The 22455-nt window shown below is 43.0% G+C and overlaps 3 protein-coding genes across 11 annotated transcripts in view; 2 read left to right on the top strand and 1 right to left on the bottom strand.

Annotated features, from left to right (window-relative positions):
- IGSF3 (immunoglobulin superfamily member 3) overlaps positions 1–4964 on the top strand; it is a 191314-nt gene extending 186350 nt beyond the window's left edge. For both annotated transcript variants that reach the window (XM_061627994.1, XM_061627995.1), the window contains one exon: positions 1301–4964. In XM_061627994.1, coding sequence (XP_061483978.1) covers positions 1301–1551 — 251 coding nt within the window. In that variant the 3' untranslated portion in view covers positions 1552–4964. The remainder of the gene's footprint in view (positions 1–1300) is intronic.
- ADPRH (ADP-ribosylarginine hydrolase) lies at positions 4832–21034 on the bottom strand. 6 transcript variants are annotated; one of them, XM_061627998.1, is made up of 4 exons: positions 20591–21034; positions 16477–16792; positions 8017–8377; positions 4832–7448 (listed from the first exon to the last, which is right to left on the bottom strand). In XM_061627998.1, exons 2-4 carry the CDS (start codon positions 16787–16789, stop codon positions 7049–7051), a joined length of 1074 nt encoding a protein of 357 aa, XP_061483982.1. In that variant the 5' UTR covers positions 16790–16792; positions 20591–21034; the 3' UTR covers positions 4832–7048. The 6 variants fall into 6 exon arrangements, with proteins under 6 accessions (XP_061483982.1, XP_061483984.1, XP_061483983.1 ...); XM_061628000.1 differs by lacking the exon at positions 20591–21034 and adding an exon at positions 20430–20584 and having other exon boundaries at positions 16477–16815; XM_061627999.1 differs by lacking the exon at positions 20591–21034 and adding an exon at positions 20430–20584.
- CD80 (CD80 molecule) overlaps positions 20507–22455 on the top strand; it is a 62005-nt gene continuing 60056 nt past the window's right edge. For 2 of the 3 annotated variants that reach the window (XM_061628004.1, XM_061628003.1), the window contains exon 1: positions 20510–20935. The gene's annotated coding sequence lies outside the window, so the exon portion shown is untranslated. Of the gene's footprint in view, positions 20936–22455 lie in introns of all 3 variants that reach the window. The other variant, XM_061628005.1, reaches the window with a different exon arrangement.

Here is a 22455-nt window from a genome sequence, read left to right as displayed (position 1 = left end):
ATGAGAGCATGCTGGGGGGGCTAAATTGGCCAAGGTGTTTCAGAATATCAGCTAGTGGGATGGATCTTGGAATTTCACTGTTTTGTACGCAAGCCAAAACTTTAGTCCCAGTGTTGAGAAGCACCCACTATTGATAAACTCTGTCAGAGCTCACTCTTGACAGCAATTAGGTCAAAAAGGCCAGGACCTGGCTGGGTATCCTTTCTTATTCCTAGAAGACATCCCTGTTTGTATCTTGCCATCATCCCTTGGCTACTCGCATGCTGTCCCTGCTAACATCTGCAACTTCTGCCCTGTGTTTAGGGTTGTTTGTGAGTTACATATACCATGCTGTGTTGCTAGCATGGAACGTAACAGAATGATCCATCCTAACCATATGGGTGGAAGTTGCAAACTGAATGCAGCATAGAAGCAACCTGCAGAATAGTAGCAACTATGGCACCTTTTAAGAGCACTCAATCTTCCCTTGAATCAGCTGGAGGAAGTTTGCTTTGGGATGACACAATTGGTAATCTCAGCGTGGCACCTGCTACATTCCTAAACTGGACAGCCGGCAGCCTTTAGACAAAAAGGCTTTGCAATGAGTGTCAAACCTAGAATGACAGGAGTGGAAAACCTGTGGCTCTCCAGATGTTCTCTCCAGATGTTTCTGGACAACAGTTTGCATCATCCCTGAGAATTGGAAATTCCCCCTGGGGCTGATGGGAGTTGGAGTCTTAACAGCCTCTGGAGAGCCACAAGGCTCCCCATCTCCATAGTATGTTTTCTTTCTGCTCTAGGGATCCTGTTAGAATCTGAAGCTGTGCAGAATAACCCTGATACTATGCTTGCTCTCCAAAGCTCTGGTCTGACATCTGCATAATAAAAACCCAAGTATGATAGGTGATAACCCTTGCTCAGAGACAGCATTATTTTTCTTTTTTTAACAGGATAGGAATAAAAGAACAAAGGGAAGCACCAGGAAACAGCCCCTTTTATAGGGGGAGAGATCTAAAAATTCATGCACACTTTGGTGTCATACCATAGTCCATACACAGGACAAACAAAAGACGTGTTTGGTGTTTTGAAGCAGAAGGTCCAAGAGGTGCCATTTTGCAAGAATATGGAAATAAATAAAATAATGTGTCAAGTCTGCTTCTGCCTCAAGCAACTGCTTCACTCCACCATGCAGCTGGGCTAGTGGTAGCCACTTCCCAGAGCTGTCACTGTTTTGTTTAATGGTTATTAGGCTAGGATGCACAGGAGGTGAAGTTTTGTTGCCCTGTATGTTTTATCTTCTTTCCTGCATTAACTCTTTCAGGCTCCTCTCTACAGTCTGTCATCTGCTCCAACGACTCCCTCTTCTACTTTGTGTTCTTTTACCCCTTCCCCATCTTCGGCATCCTCATCATCACCATCCTGCTGGTGCGGTTCAAAAGCAGAAATTCCAGCAAGAATTCTGAAGGCAAGAATGGGGTCCCCTTGCTGTGGATCAAAGAACCACACCTAAACTACTCACCCACTTGTCTGGAGCCTCCCGTTCTCAGTATCCACCCAGGGACTATAGATTAAAAGGGAGAGACCTACAGAGAGGTGAAGATGCACCTGGAACCCAAAGGAATTATTTTTGTTGTCTTTTTATTCAGCATTTGTACTTTTTGGATCCAAACTAAGCTCCACCGTGATGTCCCTGTGATCTTTTTGGACCGGAGGAACTTGAGCACCCCAGAATGCCGTGAAGATCCAGCCAGTGGCATGGGGAGGGGAGGTCCATGTGTTCACTGTATATAGTGGTTTTTCTAATTGGGTTTTTCCCCTCCATCCATTCTCAACAGTTGTCCCTTGGCCTGTAATTTTGTTGCAAAAAGACATATTCTTGTATTATTATGCAGAGGACAATCCCCAGGGGGCATTGATTTTGGTGGGGCTCTCATTGTGCCAAAGCAGGGCACATTTTTGAGCTTGTTTTATCAAATGGGCTTGTTTTGACAAAAACTTGAGCCTTTGAATTGGAGAGGGCCAGAAAAGACCAAACTGGCTGCCTTTTGCTCTGGAGAAAACACAACCAGATCTGCTTTCAGCCAAGTATCAAGCAGCAGCATTTCTGTTAGGTTGGATAGCCTCTGCCGCCCTTCTAACTCCAGAAGTTTTTCATTCCTCCTAAGGACTGAAAATGCCTATAGGGTGGCTTTGCCATTGGCATCACATTTGAATTGTTTGTGCCAGTTGCAGTCCAGCAAAGGCTTGTATGTGTCAGTGAGGCAGAATTTCTGAGCCGTGATGGCCCCAGTACTACTGCCTATACAAATCTATTTACTAAAAAGGCATACGGTTGCCCTCTGTGTTTTCTTAAGCCCACTGCCACTCCTTTGGAGACTGCAGGTATGAAACCCGGAACTCCTGTTTCTAAAGACATTCAGACTAATCAGAGTAATGATTTAGGAAGTAGAGAGAAAGTGGCTGCCTCTTTGAGTGGGACTGGCTTCGAATTGGGCTCTGGGATATTGAAACACAGGACAGAGAATGTATGGACATATTGACCAAGTTTCATTTCCAGTTGCGCTAAATACCCAAAGGAACTTGTATCAGGCAAGAAAAGGATCTCTGAATAGTCTCCTTTCCCTCTTGTAACTGTGTGTGCCATTTTGCTACTTCAGCTTTATTTTTCCAGGTGCAACACCTTTCACCGCCATTCCTCACAGCCCTACAAAAGCCACAATAAGTGGACTATGAGGACATGCTGTGGCAAAAAAAAAACCCTGCTGTTCTTTCTATGAAAGACATGGTGTTTGTTAACAAACAATGTTGGGAGCTGATACAGGCAGAATACCTACTTTCCACCAACTGTTCTTCTCCTGTACTATCTTGGAAATGCTTGTTATCTCTGATGGACCACCACTCTTATGCCCCAGGGGCAGGGAAACATATTTTCTAGAAAATTGTTATTTGCTGTCTTCCTAAAAATCTTCCCAGCAAAGCTGGTCACAACCTTTTTCATAAAACAACTGAATCTATGTAAAGACATATGTTGCCAGCCATACGTGTCAGCATGTTCAGCTGCTTTGGCAGGAGGGGGTGGCAGGTTGAAGGTAGGGATACGAGAGAGTGAGCTCTTCCTGAGGAGTAAAAACATCATGATATAATCTTGTTAGAATGCACCTCTTGGAGCTCCTTGTGGAGATAACACATTTGCTTTAATAAATGGTGCTTTATAACTGGTGGAAGTCCATGCAGGAGTTTGTCATCCATGTGCTCTGCCAGGAGGAAAGGGAATGCACATGTTCAACTCACTCATTCTCTAGGTAAATGTACTGTATTTACCCCAAGCTTTGACATTTCTTTTAAAAATCACCTCCTTTCCTCGTAAAGGAGGATTTTGTAGCATTCCAATAAAGCATCCAGAATGTTCCCTGGACCAAATTTGCCTCTGCAACCAATTATTCCTAGATTAAAACCTCTGTGTGTGTAACGTGAAAACTCACACTCCTTCCTCCTGCCTGCCCAGCGAATTCAGAAGGGAGGAAACAAAAAATGAATGGGAATTAACAGCAAAGCAAAAAGAGAGCCCCCGGCTTGTGTCTGTTGTTTTATAAAATGTCCTGTACATATACTGCTTCGGGACAGGAGCTGTAACTCAGTTTGGCTCTTTAAAAAGGAATAAAGTCAGCAAGATGATTTCCTGCCCTAAAGAACATTGCATCTTTGCATTGAAATCTGTTGTACTGATCTAGTCGCCTCAGTGCTTCTCTGTGTAACCAGCAATCCTTCCCTTTCCGTTTCCTTCTATCTATGGAAAGCTGTCCCACAGCGACCTCCAGTGGTCAGTCATTCTAATATTTGACTATGAACTCTTGGAAAATATGCAGATATTTATCAAAGCCAGTATAGATAGAGGATTGTCCCTTAAACAGCATTGATGATCACACAGATTACCTTGCAAATGACTTGTCTGCTGTGCTGCCAAGCCGCTGCCCAGTTTGGGATCCTGTTTCTTTTCAAAACATGGACATTGCCTATAATAAGCTCTACGGACAACTTTTTTCTCTAATAAATCCAGAGGAAAAAGAACAAGCTAAATTTGCATGATGTGGGGAAACAGTTTGGGTTTTTATTATTATTATTACTATTAAAGAACTTTGTACCATGTTGCACTAAATGTTTTATACAACACACGACAGAGCTGTAGTAAACCGTCTTGAAAGTGTGACTTAATGTCCTGTGTTGATGGCTTTGAACTCTGCTACCAAAGCTTCCCTCCTCCTATTGATGCAACACAGCTGTCGAAGGATGACTCCCTACCAATGCCTGCAATGTCAAATAGTATATTCAAGCTCTGAGGTTCTTGCTCTAGCCATGCACTTGGCACAGCTGCTGCACATGGGAGTGATTCCTCTGAAAGCATGAATGAGCAGTTGTTGCATGCATTGCCAGTGCCAGCACTTGGACAGATCCTTGGTCCAGGCACTGCCAAGTGGCCTAAGATGAGCCACCTGTAGTACTAGAAAATGGATTTCATTGGCCTGTTCTTCCCCTATTGTGCTGAAAGCTAATTGCGGCCATGCAGCTTTGTACTAGGATTAGAAACACTTGACAAGTGCTTAGAAGAACTGCCTCCACTAAACTGGGCAAAACAGAATGTTGGGGAGGAAGGAGGAGACTAAGATGATGAACATAATTAATCCTTATGATTTGGGGAGGTGGAATGGACATCCAACTGTATAATTAGCAACTGTTTATCAATTTACAGTGAGAAGCAGCCTTCACCTTGTTGGAGGGATGCCCTAAAAGTCTTAATGGAGCTTTCCTCCCATGGATTCAGTCCCAGTCCACAGAGCTCTCTTGAGTCACAAACTAGGCAAGTTTGAATGATTGTTTATTAAAATTTTAAGGATATTGATTACAGTAGAAAAAGTTTGTCAAATATAATTCTAAATCAGTGAATGAAAATCCAAAAAGGTTAATTAAATGAAAGAACAGAAATGATCTGTCAACAAATTAGGAATTGGTAAAGCAAAATAAGTGAGTTTTAATGAAGCAAAGATAGCAAAAAAATATAATTAAACATCAGTCTGTTTACAATCCAAGTAAGATGGTAATTAAAACTCAGTCATGACCAAGATTGGCTATATAGTTACCAAATGAATAGTTGTGATACTTCCTCTTGGGGAAAGTTACTTTGGTTTTCATCCAGAAGAAGAAAAATTAATTACCTACCTGATAGGTCCTCTACAGATCAAAACAAAAAAATCTCTAATTCACACCTTTTGGATGCAAGACTGTCTCGCCCAAACCCAATCTCTGCTTTTAACACTTTTCTGCAGCCACATCTGTAAAAACCTACAATGATACTTAACATGCATATAGCAATTTTAAGACTTCAAAGTGATTTAAATGCGCTATCTAGTTGTAATCCTTGCAACAATCCTGAAAGGCAGCCTTTGCCAACTTGTGAGAGGCCCCTGGCTGAGGCTAATGGGAGCTGTAGGTGAAATCATCTGGAGGGCACCAGGTTGTTGCTGCAAGGCAGGTCAGTACTCTCCCCATATTGCAGATGAGAGCACGGACTAAAAGAGAGTGGCTTGCCTCAGGCTGCCTACTGAGTTCATGGCAGAGGTGACCTTTAAAATGGGGACTATCTGATTCTCAGCTCAATCTCTTAATCACTATGCTAATATAAAGTTGTTATTTATTTATTTGCCTGTAAAGGGTGACTTGAGATCCTTGTATTACACATTTTTTATTTGAAGTTCTCTTTTGGATCCTGTATCTAAGAAATCTTAGAAATGAATGTTTTGGGGCTCAAGTTGAAAGTTCTTAGAAACCTCCCTTTAGCAACAGTACCTACAAGTTAAATGTTATTTGATTATTATCCTTGTCTGAGGTGCAAAAGCCACTTGGAAGAGATCCAAACATACCTGTTCTAAATAGCCATTCTAATTCAGCTAAAGGTCTTCATCCCTTGCCTCTTGACTACCTTTTGGTTCTCTTACAGCAAGGATGGTGAAGCTCTGGGGCTGCAAATGTTGTTGTTATTATTTATTGCATTTGTTGGTCAGTTTATATGAAAAAAGAAATGTCTCAAAAGGGACTTAACAAAATAAAAAACAAAAATCAGTTGGAAGCCAAACTTAAAACACTGTACAATAAACTTCAACCACCCAAAGCCTGAGTGAATAAAAATGCCTTAGCCTAGCACCTAAAAAGGAAGAGTGATGGAGCCAGGCAAGTTTCTGAGGAGAGCATTCCACAGGCAGGGAGCTGGATAATAACTCCCATAACCCCACCCAGCATGACCAGTGACCAGGATGATGGGAGCTGGAGTCAAACAACATCTGGAGGGCCACTGGTTCCCCATCTGCCTTACCTAATCAGATCTGCCTACACATCACTCAGAAAGAAGGCCCCAACTCTTTCCACTTTGAGGTTTGATGCCTCAAACTGTGCTGAAAACAGATTGGTAGGGTCTAGCAAACAACTGGCACTACATTGCTGCCCTGGGTTCTTTCGGGATGAAGGGCAGGCCAGAAATTGAATTAATAATAATAAATAACCTTAATGCTGGGAAAAGATGTGCCTGTAAATTCCCAGCCTTGAAAATGTTCAAATTCCAATTAAGATCTATTGACAGAAAAAACATTTGTGGCCTGTAAAGGTGATTTGATAGTGAAATGCTTCTCAATACAGAACTCTGGTGTCACCTCTCTAAACAAATCAAAAGTGTCTAAAAACTGTACCAAAAGATAGCAAATTTCATAGCAAATTTTAGAAATAATGACAACAAATAATTCCTGTGATATTTTACCCCACCAGCTAACTTTTGTGTTACAGCACCCCCTGCTAGGTTTTTCAACATTTTATTGGCACACAGAAGTAAACAGGATAATTTGGATCCAAGCTGGCTTCACTCAGTGTTAATGCATCAATTATTGTAAGAGCTCATCAAGGAAGGCCTTTTCTCTGACTTACAGCACTACAGTATATGCTTGACAACGATGAACAGCATCAGAGCATATTAGCAAATTCTAGTTCTCTGCAGATACATACTGTCCTCTCACTCCAAAGTGCCACTTCACTGCTCCGCAGTCAAGCTGAGGAGATAGAGCTCCCTTGCTACTTTTTCCAATCGGTCTCTATATTCAATTTCCTTATAGTTATTTGCATTGACCCCTTTGAAACCATACATTGCCCCCCACCAACAAGCAGCCATGACCCCAGTGGAGTCACTGTCCCCACCATGAAAGAAACCTCTATGAGCCAACTCAATCCAATCCCTGGCACCAAGGATGGCATCGTAAGCAATCATAGGAGCATCATGCCCGCTGCTACCTCCCCAGCCAGAGAAACTCAAGGACTTGTAGAATTCGTCTCTCTCTTTCACACCATATACTTCAGGGAAGGAAGGAGGAGATTCCCCATCTGAAATGCCTCTAGTTTCCAGGTACTTCTTCCACTGGCTTTCAAAGTAGTTCCTAACAAACAGAAATCCGGGACAATGTACATGCATGTGCTTAGGTTTCACAATAAAAAATTATCTGTATACACCCTCTATTAGTATAAAGAATAGATCTATTATGAACTTAGAAAATTTCACATCCAACACATTTGGAGACAAGTACAGATACAGTAAACGCTTTCTCTGTTGCAGACAACATAATTTAGGGACCATTCCTCCCCTCTACTGAGAAGAATCTATCTTGGTCACCAGCATAGGATACACTGCATACTTGCTCAGACTCACACCAGTACATTTTAATCTACCCCAGGAACCTTTTTTTGCCTAGCTGGCCATCTCCCTCTACTGTATGTCAACTTTGACAGGTGCGCGGAGCAGGAACATGCCGGCAAAGCATCATGCAGCAGGATTGAACCCCCCCACCATTCAGCTGATGTCACCCAGTGATGTCATCTGACTGACAGGTACTCATGGTATTGGGGAAATGGTCTCCCTGGTGGGCCAAGATTGACCTGGAGGTTCCCCAACTGAATCTGTCAAATGACCTTTAGAACCTTCCATCTGTGAAAATGCATATTACTTACCAATGCTCCAAGTTCTTTTCCACAAAGCAACCCAACTTCTGGATATGAGTTTTTGCCTTTGGCAGCACCTCCATCAGCCCTTTCCCCCACTCCTGGAGTGGCTTGCGATTTATGGCATAAGAAGTAAAAAGAGCAGAAGCCAGGGATCCAAGGTAGCCAGTAGGGTGATGATGAGTCATCTGACCACTCTCTATGCTGACTGCAATCAAGCTTTCCAGCTCTTCTGGATGATGAAACCTCAGTCCAATGCACATTGACCTCATGGCTGCACCACACCCTCCTCCTCTTTTACAGAAGTCTGGTTTCCAGCTTTCTGGCTTGTCTGGATCCAGGTTCAGTGCATAGTGCATGCAGGTATCACCTATGAAGGATAGAAAAGGTGGAGAGCTTGTACAACTATCCAGAATGCTTATTTACATCTTAAACTGACTGGCAGTTAAGAATATGTGCACTCAGCACCATACACCACCTGTTTTTCCATTCACAAGATAATATCGGAATAACTTTCCTCTAACCCTCTGCTGCTTGGTAAGCATTGACTTGCTGAGGTTTTATTAGGACTACAATCCAATTACTAATGATAATTATTATTACCTGTTCTTCACCCTGAGGTCCCATCACAAGTTCTAAAACTGAACCCCAGCCAGTTGGGAGTTTCTGAGTAATCTTCAATGGCAGCCCCACGTGGACACTTTGCAATAATCCAGTCTGGAAATTACCAGACCATGGCATACATTTGTCAGCGTCCATTCCCACCTTGAATGGAGTCAAACAGGGCCGCATTCTTGCCCCTACTCTTTTCAATCTGTACATAAACTCAATACCTAGTTACCTAAGGTCAGTAAATTCTCATCCCCCTAAATTGGAGAATAGGCCTCTGTCCATATTATTATATGCGGACGACGCGGTCCTCTTAGCTCAAACAAGTGTTGGCCTTCGGCGCCTCTTGAGGGCGCTCGTGGCCTACTGTAACGAGGAGATGCTTAAAATAAACTATGATAAAACCAAATTGCTGATCTTCACCAAGAAAAAGATCAAGCACAAATGGCAAATAAATGACCATCCGATTCAGCAGGTCACAATCTATAGGTATCTGGGCATTATTTTCCATTCCTCTGGCTTCTGGAAACCGCAAGTTACCTACGCTATGGCGAATGCCCAGAGGACTGTCAAGGCGCTTTTATCTTTCTTCTATGGTAAAGGGGGGCAATATGTCCCCTCGGCGATCCAGGTGTTTAGCTCCAAGGTAATAGCTCAGATGCTCTATGGAGTGCAATTTTGTGCGCTCGAGGAGTATGGCCCTCTGGAAATTATCCAATCCAAGTTCCTAAGAGCCATTTTAGGCCTCCCCTCTTGTGTACCTAACGTGGCTATACGCCTCGAGGTCGGTCTTCTACTAATTGAATCCCGTGCCTGGATCTATAGAATCAATTACTGGCTCAAAATGATATTTACACACATAGGACTGGCTCCCCTGATGCTAGAAGACCCATTTCAATCTAGATGGAAGCCACGTGTAAACTTTACGCCCTGGGTTTTTCGCCTGAGGCTCTCATAGAGCTCGGGTTCACTAAGGCCAAAATAGCCATCCAGCAACGGATCAAGGATATAGAATTACAGAATAATTTAAGTTTGGCTGCGGCATATTCTAATCTGAGTCTAAATCAAAGAGTATTTTCTTCTATGTCTTATTTAACAAATCTAACTGTGTCCAGATATAGAAAAGCTTTTACTCTGGCCAGATTCAATGTTTTGCCATCTGCCCTGCTCGATGGTAGGTATAATAGAGTGCCCTATCAAGATCAAGTTTGTCCATGCGAAGCACGGGAGGTGGAGACCATTGGACATATTCTTTTGAACTGTCCTTTTTACCGAGACCTCCGGCATGTTCTTATTACTCCTATCTTACACGAGCTTTCTGTAAAGTCTGAAGCTGACTACCTCCATCTTTTGTTAGCAGACACTAGCCCAATGGTGACACTCAGGGTAGCTAAATTTTGCACAGCGGCCACCACCTGCAGACAGAAGATTTTAGATATTAATCAATTATTTTAATTATTGGTTCCTTTTATATATTTTAGTATTCCTAATTTTATACATTTTATGCCTCCTAATGGTTTTATTGTAAATCGTATATTGTGTAATTTGTGTATTGTGTTCATACTATGTTGGCTGGTCCATGACCGAAATAAATTCATTCATTCATTCATTCAGACCATGGCGTATACTGGCCAAGTCATCTCCGTCCAAAAGGGGGCCGTACCTGATGAACTGCCTGGAGCTGGAAATAGGCACTCCTAGCCAATGAAGCCACCTGAGCCTCCAATGACATTATTGCATCCAGGAGTACCCCCAAGCTACAGAACAGCTCCTTCCAGAGGAGTGCAACCCAGTCCAGAAGAGGCCATCTCCCACCTCCTGGACTCAGGAACTCCAAGCACATAACATCTATCTTTTTAGGATTCCGCTTCAGTTTATCCAGCTCATCATCATCTCCAAACACTGGTCTAGCATCTCAATTGCCTCTCCTGATGCAGATGGAACAGAGAGAGAGAGCTGGGTGTCATCCACATATTCGTGATGCCTCATTCCATATCTCCTGATATGTGGGACAAAGTGGAACTCTAAAAGACACCACAGGTCAACTCCTATGGCCTCGAACAGTGCCCCCCAACCATTTTCTGGAAACAGCCCAGGAGACAGGAGAAGGACCACTGAAGTACAGCGCCCACAACCCTACCTTCAGAAGGATACTGTGGTAAATGGTGCTAAAAGCTGCCAAAAGGTTAAGGAGAAAGAGAAGAGCCATACTCCCCACATCTCTCTCCTGACAAACTTCAACATGGCAAACAAGTTGGTTTCAGTGACATGACCAGGCCTGAAGCTGGACTGAAATGGATCCAGATAATCAATTTATTCCAAACACGCTCCCTGAAGATAGGGCCTATGCCACACTCTGAAGCACCTGGTCCCAAAAGGGGATATTTAACACTGGGCAATAGTTGTTTAATGCTTCTGGGTTCAGGGAGATCCTCTTAAGGAGGGGATGCACTACCACTTTATTCAAAGTGGATGGTATCTCCCTCCAATGAAGCATTAACCACTCTCTGAACCCACACCTTCAATCTCCTATGGCTAGCTCCATCTACCATCTGGATGACCGGGAGATGCTGTACCTGGTGAAACTGCCCATCCCGGCCAAGCGGGTGATGCTGGGCGACTTCAAGGCACTCCTCAACCGGTCCAACTGCAAGTTCTGCTTCAAGTCTATGGACGATGATTTCGGGGAAGAATCCAATCATGTTGGTGAGCGAATCCTTTGCAACAGCTGCTCAATGTTTGAGGACTAAAATTCTTGAAGTGGCAGTACTACATTTTGGGACAGATTATCTTCAGGCCTGTAAAGAACCTTGGTGTTTTTTTTTAACAATGTTAATATTTTGTTATTTAAATTCCTGTGCACTGTATTCTTTTTTTGATGCGTATTTTGTATTTGTGTTTATTTTTATTTTTTGTGAACCGCCTTGAGGGCCTTTTGGCCAAAAGGCAGCATAGAAATAGAATAAATAAATAAATAATAAATAAGAAGCCAAGATAGGCAGAGGGCATAAACTCAGCCATACTTCAAGAAGCTTGTCCACATCCTCAGACTACAATATTTGAAACAGATCCAGTACAGATAGAACGGAGTACACTCTGGACGCCGCCACTGGACTTGTGCTAACTGTGGCATCCAACTCTCTGAATCTGAGCAATTTTGCCCCTCAAGCACCTCTCAGATTTGTTGCAGCAGACTGCCAAGGGTGTCAGATTAACCCTTCTTGGCCAAATAACCAAAGCCCATTCACCATGCAGAAAATCTCTGCCAGATGGAAGACAAAAGCAGAGAAGTAAGCTACTTTGCCACGAGCTATAGTAAGTAGGTGCAGTAATGTGACCTCACCCGTATTTAATCAGGTTCTGACTGGCATTTACACCACTTGCGCACTAGCTGCTAGCCCTCCACTTTCAGTACACAAACATCACTAGGGTATCAAGGTGACCTACATGTTCCACAATTATGGCGAGTGCATGTAGGAGCAATCATGTCAACGGCTCTATGCATCTCAGTATTTTACAGTGGGACAAGAGCCTCGACAGGAGCACCAGCCACCAACCCCATCATGAAAAGATTGTCCAATACCACATCTGAGACTACTCAGGGAGACTGTAGTGTGTATCGGTCTCCTGGTGAGGAAGAAGGAATTTTTAAGACAACAAAGCCCTCTCCCCCAATTTGGCATGATATTGCACCAAGTACTTGGGTGGACACAGCTCATCCGCCCAGGACTGTTATACATACCAAGTTGCCCCCTCATCCACAATCAAATCATAGGTTAAAGTTTTTCTTCTGGGAACACCTAGTGTCTAATAACCCCACCAGGTTCTGATAATCAAGTTTGACTGTTTATACAACTATGCTTGTTATCTTCCCCGTTTAGTTGCTCCACCAAACTCTGTTGACAAACGTTACTGTCTGTTTTTAGGGGGTGGACTATAGCTCAGTGGCAGACCACGCACAGCATGCAGAAGGTTCCTGGTTCAATCCCTAGCATCTCCAGGAAGGACTAGGAATAACTCCAACCCCTGGAGAACTCTTGCTAGTCAGTGTGGGTCCCTCCAGCTGTTCTCAGACTACAGCTGTCCATGCTGGCTGTGGCTGATGGGAGTATCTAGAAGACACCACACTGGCAATTCCTGGCATATTAAGCAAGATGGACTAGTGGTCTGACAGGCAGCCTCCTATGTTCCAGTTGTAGGTGCTTGCCAGAGGGACCTTAGGGTAAATGAAAGCCCTCCAGCCCCATAAGACATCTGCGGACTCTGCTATCCTACAGAACAGAGGATTCACAAGTTTTAGCATGGATAGAAAGGCCTCAATGACAAACTGTCCTCAGACTGGTGCAGAAAACTGAACCCACTATATGCTTGCTTCTGGTGCAGCGCTCTGTTGTGCTACCAGCAGTACAGGAATCCTGATGTCTGGATTTTAGTTCCAAAATGTATAAATGCTGTATGTACACATACATGCATACATGCAGTACACTGATGATGCTACATAAACATAGAATGTAGGAACATGAAAGGCTGCACTGGTCCATCTAGCTCAGTATTGTCTACACTGACTGGCAGCAGAGCTCGAGCGTTTCAGGTGGATGTCTCTCCCAACCCTGCTTATAGATGCCAGGACTTGAACCTGCATGCAATGCAAAGCTCTACCACTGAGCTACGCCCTTCCCCAAAGGAGAACTGCTTTTCCTTTTTTGATATCTAAATGCTTAAGGAAAGTGCTATATATATAAGGAAAGTTATATATATATATATATATATATATATATATATAAAAGACAGTTTAGAAAGCAACAAAGAGAATATGCTAAGTCCTCCATACATCTGTGCAATAACATGAGTACAACTGAGTAATAATGGGAGTCCAATAGTTTCATCACCATATTCAAGCTGAGACCAAGGCTAACAGTCAATTAACTGCAGCCCTAAAATTAGAACAGGGGATTTCCCAGCTTACAGCATGCGCCTGGCCTTAACCTCTCTGCTACCTCAAAAGTTTGCGACTTCTTCATTGAAACTAGTTTTTCTCCCCCACCTCTTTATATAACTTTTTTCCAATATATACTGAGAGCTTGTTCCTGTACCATTCTGTGTGTGTGTACTCATTGTTACATAGTAAAGTCAGAGAGAGAGAGAGAGAGGTAACATGACTAGAAAGAAAGGCAGAAACACAGGGTCCTTTTCCCTCTAGGGCCCTTCTGTAAAGCTCAGGCTTTGCTGTGCTGCAGAACTATAGCTGTAATTCTACAAAATGTAATTATTGTAGTGCTATATCCTAAATAACATCCTACAAAGCTATCCATGATGGCTACATACCACCTCCAGGATGTGAATGTTGCTGGGGCACGAGAGCTGGCTGGAGAAGGCGATTACCCTCTTGTTCTGCTTGTGGGTTTGCCCACAGGTACCTGGTTGGCCATTGTGGGAAACAGGTGTTGGACTAGACTGTTCTTAACTCTACAGTATTAGGGGAAAATGCTGACTATAGAAAAATAACAATGCAAGGTTCTCCTCAGTTAATTTCTGAAGGGTTTTCTATTAATGTACTTTTACCCCAGGGCACTCACAAAAAATAATATTAAAAGTTACCAGAAAGGTCCAGAGAGAAAGATTTCCTAAACCTCAGGAAAGAGTGTCATTTCAGGGTGCATCTCTGAAGAGCTGGGGTGGGGTATGCAGGTTAATTCTGTTAAAAACTGTAAAAAAGCTGGCAGCTGGTGTTGTTTTATTTCAGACAACAAAGAAATCAGAACTGAAGTGCAAGTACAGTATTTTTTTAATTCATTGGCACATTGCAAGCTTGGGTTGTGCGTCCAGTCACACTAAAGTGCAGTGAGGTTGGCAAAACAATGATATCTCCTTTGTTTTGAAGGCCTGTCCCAGGGCTAGTGTACTTGTGCTTCTGCGCAATTAGGACTTTTTAGGGAAAGGACTGTAGCCCAGTGGTGGAACACATGCTTTGCATGCAAAACATCCCAGGTAGGGCTGGGAAACACCCTCATCTGGAACTGCTGGCCAGCCTAGTAGAGAGTAGATGGAACAATTGTCTGCCTCAGTATAAATCAGCTTTCTATGTTCCTTCTTAAGTAAGTGTGCCAAAGGTTTTATTAAAGAAGCCTAACCCAGCCTAGAAATATAACAGCAGAAGAGACCTTGAAGGCAGAAGTGCAAGCCAGGGGACACAAAGGTGCTTTGTGACAGAAAAATCACTCCAAATCAGACTAAGAGAAGGAAGATCACAGGCAAAATGCCAGAATACAGCTTTTCAGCTGAGACTTTGCCAGGATTTTCCACAATACCTGAGTGAGTGATGGAGGGCAAGTCCACATTAAACATCTAGTGCAGAAGCAACCCACTTTCCCAATGATTCCTATTGACCTAACAAGGCTTATAAAAAGTTCACTGTTTCTAAGAAACACCCAAATGTAGTCAAAAGACAAACTGAATTGTGTTTCAGTCTCCTGGGATGAATTAATATCCTCCTCATGCATCACAATATTCCTTATGCACAGCACATGGTACAACTTTGCATGGATATATTCAGCCATTTTTTAAAACATTTTTTATTACCCATTAGCTACTGGCTAAGTTCAAGGTTCTGGTTTTGGTGTACAAAGCCCTATACAGCTCGGGACCAGGATACCTGAAAGACCGTCTTATCCCTTATATACCCAGTCAATCACTGCGCTCTGCAGGTGAGGGCCTCCTGCAGATACCATCTTATCAGGAGGTCCATTCCGCACAATAAAGGAAGCAGACCTTGTTTAGTGGCACCAACCCTTTGCAATTCCCTCCCCTTAAATATTAGACAGGTGCCTTATCTTTTGTTATCTTTTTGGTGCCTGCTGAAGACCTTCCTCTTTCAACAAGCCTTTTAAGTAGAGACTTTATCACCGTCTGTGTCTTTGTTGGAATTGCTTTTAAAGCTTTTTTTAAAAAGGTATTTTTAAAGATGTTTTAATATATTTTAAAGTGTTTTTATGATGTTTTAGAGTGTTTTTAGTGTTTTTGTTTGCTGCCCTGGGCTCCTACTGGGAGGAAGGGCAGGATATAAATAATAATAAATAATATTAACAGATGCCCTATGTAAATTCCATTTTGAGCTGTTTATCGTCTCTGGCACACTTGGCTCTTATGTTGTTGGAAAGCTCAGAATTCACAGATCTGTGGAAAAAACTGTCCAGACTGGAGAACACACAATCCTTCCCAAGTTCCCCATTCCGGCCATGCATGTAATAATCATAATCACAGGAGGGAATAGTAAATAGGGAGAGAAGAAAGCATCTCTTCCTTAAAGTGGTTTCCCAGTCTTGGGATAAAAAAAATTAAATAAATAAATGCCAACCTGCCATGCAGCAATTCTCCAGTTCCCTAGCTATGTATCAGGAGCGAAATACTTTGAAAAGAGAAGCCCAGATGAGCCCATCTTTCTCACTACAAAGAAACAGTGTGGTTCCTTCTAGAGGTACGTAGCCTTTTGCCCAGACTCCTACTCCCATCACACCTGACCACTGATCAGGGCTGGTAGGAGTTGTAGTCCAACATCTGGAGGACCTCACGTTCAGCATTTGTATTCTAGGTGGAAGGGTAAAGTGCCCTCCTGAAGATGGTAATCTATAGGTTAGAGAAAAATAGTTGCTTATTGCACCAGGAGGGAAAGAGGATTCAGAACTCCACCCCTACCACTATCTGTGTAGGTGATAAGGGGAGCCCGAAATAGAGGAATGGGTAGAGATTTGGCTATGGCCATGGGAATCTCAGGTTCAAATCTCAGCAGTTTTGAAGCTGATGAGGAAGCTCATGCATGACACTTGAGAAACATGTTGTGTGCAAACATTTAGGAAAGATTACCTGGAGCTCGTCCCAGCATGTCATCCATGCAGTCTCTGTAGTTTGTTGCAATGAGTTTATACAAGTGGGTTAAATCTGGGTTTTTCCCAGCTGCTGCCAAGGCTTCAGCAGTAGCCAAGTGCATGACCGTATCATCGCTGACTTTCCAGCCTGCTACATTGAGTTTGTTCACGCCGCCCATTTTGGCCACTTCACTGTGAATCTTCTCACCACTGCGTTGGAACTCCCATTTTGTATTGTAGAAGCCCAAGGCATCTCCAACTGCACTCAGCACCATGGCTGCCTCATAGTTCTCTCGCAGGCCCGAACACATAATCTGTCCTCCCAAAAAACCATGGACTGAAATCAGTAAAGCCTCCAATGAAAAACATGCATATGAAAATTCAACGTACTATGCACAAAAATCAATGCTTTAGTTAAATATGTTTTGCCCCAACCTGCCAGTCGCTATAAATTCATTCTCATTCATGTTTTAAGTTTGAGTGTTTAGATTAGCTTGATATACAACCTACAATTAGTATATATACACACTATCTTATAATTTAATTTATTTTGATTTGCTGTTAATTCTAAATTGTATTAAGAACACACCAGCATTGCAAACCTATTGTGCGCTTTGTGACAAAAGCACCAAATGTACCTCCTAAGTAGACTAATAATTACCATTTACAGATACTGGGGCATGTCATATTGCAGAGATGTACAACCAATAGAAATAACCTTTCTATCTGGACATTAAATAGCACATTATGATTCTTACATGAAGCAAGATTATATGACCATATGACTACAGGTAGTTTTATACTTAATAATTTTTAAAGCTTTCAAAACTTTTAAACTGAATTGTCAACGTGCTGCTGAGAGGAAGGTATGTCTGAACTACTTGGCTTTCATTTTTTAAAAAAGTAAGTCTTTAGCCCCTTTAGAAAGAAAGGTATAAAGCAAAATGTGCTAGTACCATTTGAAGCAATTGCTTTGTGAGATACAAGTCTGCTCCCACATTTCAGGGATTTTAGCCAATGAATGAAGTCAGAGCCGTGATTAATGAGTGCTAGAAGAAAATTAATCATACATGTCCAAGGGAAGGCCTCTTCTATTGTGGCTCCCAGCTTTTGAAATTCCCTCCTTCTGAGGTACCACAAGCAGCAACCTTAATTGTGTTTCAGTATCTGTACTTACATAACCAAGAATTTACTAATTTTAATGCCTAGCTTTTAGATATATTTCCTATTTATTCTACTGTGGATTGCTTCAGTTATTATTTTAATTTACTGTTGTTCCAATACATTCTGTACACCACCCTGGAATTTTATAATGAAGTCTATAAATATTTTTAAATAAATAAACATTAAAACAGCTTTGAAATGACCCAGGAAGCCTCTTCTTCACAAAATGGAGAAGAGATTTCCTGGTTCATTCTGAAGCCATTTAGGAGGCTTCCTTAGTACTTGTGTCACTCTATATTTTCTCTCTAGATTCCAACAATGGAGTGCCTGCCTGGTTCACTTTGAATGGACTTCCTGGGTCATTTTGAAGCTGATAAGTTTGTGCTCTTTCTAGCACAGGTTTAATTGTATGCATTTTTAAAAAAACAGTATAGAAGTATTACAAAATTTGCCCTGCTAATGCAAATAAAACCCATCATTAGTATATCCTTATTGTGTTTGTATGGGGGGATATTGTGCTTGAGAAAGCATTGGTTACATCAGCCCTACAAAACAGCCGTATTAATACTGTTCAGGGGAGGGGCAGAGAGTATATGACAACCCTGAGTGCAGTCCAGGTTTGTTATCTAATCTCTTGCTGTTGATTTTCATTTTTAATAAAATGTCATTGTGGGACTGTTAACATTATTTTAGCAGCAACATGGAAAGGGGGAAATATTGATTGCATTCCCACCGCTAGAGAGAAAATCAGGATTCTTGGTGGTGGGCTGTGCTGCTGGTATAAACACTAAAAAGGGTATATTTAGGTCAAAGACTCAAATATTTTTTGTTCAAAAAGAAAAGCAGGGAAGGCAGTGTGGCTGTTTGACCCGTGCTGATAACACATTGTTGTTGCTATTATGAAGTATAAAGAACCACAATAAATGCTCTTAGAATACACTGCTTGCTTTAACAAGTTCACCTCAGATTTACCTAAGCATGGGCACCTGGACTTTTGTTGCTGTGAATCCTAAATCTCTTTTCACATGCAGAGACCCCATCTCTATCTGAAATACTACACCTAGTCTTGCACTGAATGTAGTATTGCCACTCTAAGATCAACTGATGAGAACGACTAACTCATGAAGCTTAAGCTCCTTAGGGGTGGGCATTGGGTGAGAGCAGAGCAGCTGCCTGGCAAGCAAAAATACAACAGGTTAAATCTTTTCTCGTATAGAAATATAATTATGGAGAAAGCTTCACCTGTTGACATTTTGTCCGTCAGTCAAACATCTTATTACTTACATGTGGGCATTAATATTTTTGTAATCCTAGGTAAGCTTTCTTGCGTTAGTTGGCCCTATCACGTCCCCTAATCTTGTCAATCCTGCAGTTGATGTTAAACAATAAAATGTGCTAAACAGTAAAAACTGATTGATTTTGATTGGAGATAAAAAAACATTGGACAGTCCATTTCCGCCGCTATTCTGAGCAGGGCAACTCCCCTTTGATTCCCGGCATGTTGGGAGTCTAGGCCAGTCTCGTTGCTATACTTAAGAGGATGACGAAAATAAATTGCACAATTGTCCTCTTTGCCTTGGCACCCTCAGCACTTGACACGTTACCCGCAAAGCATGTCCTGTGTTTTTTTTAAAAGTTTCCTCCCTGCTTCAGGCAACTCCAACACCCGCTCCTTTTGTGTGTGTCCCCTGGAAATGGACTGCCTTCAAGTCGATCCCGACTTATGGCGACCCTATGAATAGGGTTTTCATGGTAAGCGGTATTCAGAGGGGGTTTACCACTGCGTCCCTCTGAGGCAAGTCCTCCCCAGCTAGCAAGGGCCTGCTCAGCTTGCCACAGCTACACAAGCCAGCTTCTTCCTTGAACGCAACGGCCAGCTGGGGGGCAACTGAGCTCCTTGGGACTATGCAGCTTGCCCACAGCTGCACAGGTGGCAGGGCACATAACCCCAGAGCCATTCACTGTGGGGTGATCTTTAGCTGGCCCTTGACAGGAGCAGAGATTTGAACTCACAGACTCTGGACCCCCAGCCAGGCTCTCCTCACCACTGTGCTAATTTGGAGCAGTTTCGTGTTAACTCAGTGGATAGGTTTCATGGATCGAATATGAAAAGGGTTCTCTTAGCCTCACCTCAGCACCCGTTCCACCCCGTGTTTCCTGTCCTTAAGGGCGGCTGCCAATTCTATGCATGCTACCTTCAGGGTAGGTCCCTATACAATCTGTGAGACAGACCTCCGTGTAAACACGCCAAGGTTCAGGCTGAAAACTTCCTGGGTTTTTTCAGTGACCTGTTACCTCGAAAACAGCTTGATTTGAGGCAACTAAGTCTGCGAAACAAAACGCACAGCGCAATCCTACCCATCTCTACTCAGAAGTAAGTTCGACTCAGTTCAATGCAATTAACTCGGAGGTAAGTGGAGCTAGGACTGCAGCCAGTTACTAAGAAGCAAGTCCCCACTAAACACAGTGGGGCTTACTGAGGAAGCACGTTACACCACGGCTGCTACTTTCCGCAATGTACTTGAGAAGGAGCTCAACGAACCTTACTTCCGAGTAAACATTCCTACAATTCCCCTCTTAAATATACAATCTAAGCCTAGTTTTATTGGTAGTAAAGGTCCTTAGGGCCTTACTTCCGAGTAGGATGGGGCGCTGCACGTTGCCGTCAACACCAAGAGGCAGAAACATCTGACAGGGTTGGGGCCGCGTAATTTGGGTTTACGCCGACTCATAACCGGGCTACTTAAACTCCCAAAAGGGTACTGTTAAACAAGCGAAAATACTTGCAGTTTAGTCTTAGAGGCAATCAAGGGAGAAACCGGCAGGAAATCCCCTTAAAGAAAGTGAAACGCGAGGAGAGGCTGGGCTGACCACAAATCCGACAGCCAATCTTCAAGCGCTATTCCTCGACTTCACAACCTAATCAGAAAAGAAGGCTGCGCTCCTACCTTGGCGGCTGGTTAACTAGGGAGGTCGTTTGGGGGAGAGAGCGAAGGAGGAGGCGGAGCGATCCAAATCACGTGATCTCTTTCTTTCCAGAAGTGTTTCGTTTGGACTCCAAGCCGCAGGGAGGGACAGAAGCGAGGCAAAGGCTCTCGGATTAAGGCGGTACCCTTGTTCAGGCGGTCAACAAACACATAAAGAGAAGTAGGGAGGGAGGTGCTGCCAACCCCGTGCCCTCCGGCGATGTATCTAAACAGTTTAGAGGGCGGTGCTCCACGAATTTAAGAACAAAAATCTGAAGCGGGAAACTCCTTACTCGTCGAGGTTTCCTGAGCGATTTGAAACCCAAGGTAATACATTTAGATTCGAAATGAAGGTAGAAGCACCCTCACTGCTCTGCCGGTTCCAGTGCATCACCTCTCCGTTCTGAACACTAGGGCACATGACGCTAGTCATACCCCGCCCCTTTTTACTGTAAAATCTGATGTCAGCAGCTGAAGTGCATGTTTTTAAATTCATCTTCAAAGAGATTTCATAGCTGATCGGCAGAAAAACTTGGTTCCCACTCTAGGTGTGGCTAATAGAAATGCTTTGATCTGGTCATTAGCTTGTATATACAGGCTGTAAACATACTAGTCACCAGGTTCTACCGTAAAAAGGGGCAGGGTTTGAGTAGCGTGGGATGCCCCAGTTTTCACAAGAGGCATTGGAAGCGGCAGATCTGTTTCTACCCACACTTGTAAATCAGGATAACACTTCATACATCTGATGCAGCTGACTCCAGTCCACAAAAACGAATGCCATAACGTGTTAGTTTTTAAGGTGCCAGGAGACTCGTGGCTTTAAAATAGAGTAGCAGGGCTACCTCACTGGAAACTGAACTTGGCGGGACTTGCTTCTGAGTAAACATTCCTAGGATTGCACAGTAAGGTTGGGTGTGGTAGGCCCACTGAACTCAGCAGGGTCTGTTTTTGAGTAAATGTGGATGGGGGTTATGTTAGATCATAAGGCTTTACTAATATCTGATCCAGATATGAGCCAACTCTGAACAATCTCGTTTACACAGTTGGACATTATTTGTGCCACGTGAGGAAAAGATCCCAAATAAAGAAGCACTGTTAGTGCCCTGGCTAAGTTGCATCAATGGCTGGCTTAAAATAGCTCCTCAGATAAGATACAGAAAGTGTGGCTCCGCGGAAATCCTACAATCCATTATTATTACCATTATTATTTATGTTTGTTTCAAACGCCCCCCCTCACCATAAGGTCTCAAGGTGGGTAACATCTAAAAACATTAATACAGTACAGTAAAACAACCCTACCTACAATACCATAATCTATTGAAATGGATGATGGTTATTTTCAGGTAAAGAGAATTCAGTTTGCTTGTAATGAGGGCAAGATCTGTGTAGAGCTGCTTTTTCAATGGCATGTTAACTGTGGTTCTCAGTGGCATGTTATCAAAGTGGGCGCCTTGAGCAAGCACTTGTGTGCTTAACTGGGATATAACGTGTCTACCAAAACCCATGCAACTTTTGGCAGGCAGAATGAACATGTGACAGTGCTGGCTATCACACTGAGCCTGGTCAAGAGAGAACCAGGGTAGAGACACACTCACTGTTCTGCTGGTTCCAGTGCATCTTTACCTCTCTCTTCTGAAAACGGGCACATGACGTTAGTCAAACCCCACCCCTTTTTACTGTGAAACCTGGTGGGAGCTGTTTGAGTGCATTTTTTAAAATTCGACTTCAAAGAGATTTTGCAACTGATCGGCAGATCAATCTGTTCCCCCTCCAGGCTAATAGAAACTCTTTTATCTGGTGACAAGTGTGTTTACGTCCATAGTTCCAGTATGACAAAGTAAAGCTAC

Source organism: Rhineura floridana, chromosome 5 (assembly GCF_030035675.1).
Source record: "Rhineura floridana isolate rRhiFlo1 chromosome 5, rRhiFlo1.hap2, whole genome shotgun sequence".
In the NCBI taxonomy this organism is placed as follows: domain Eukaryota; kingdom Metazoa; phylum Chordata; class Lepidosauria; order Squamata; family Rhineuridae; genus Rhineura; species Rhineura floridana.
The sequence above is the reverse complement of the archived record's forward strand: the minus strand, read 5'-3'. Positions and strand labels throughout refer to the sequence as shown.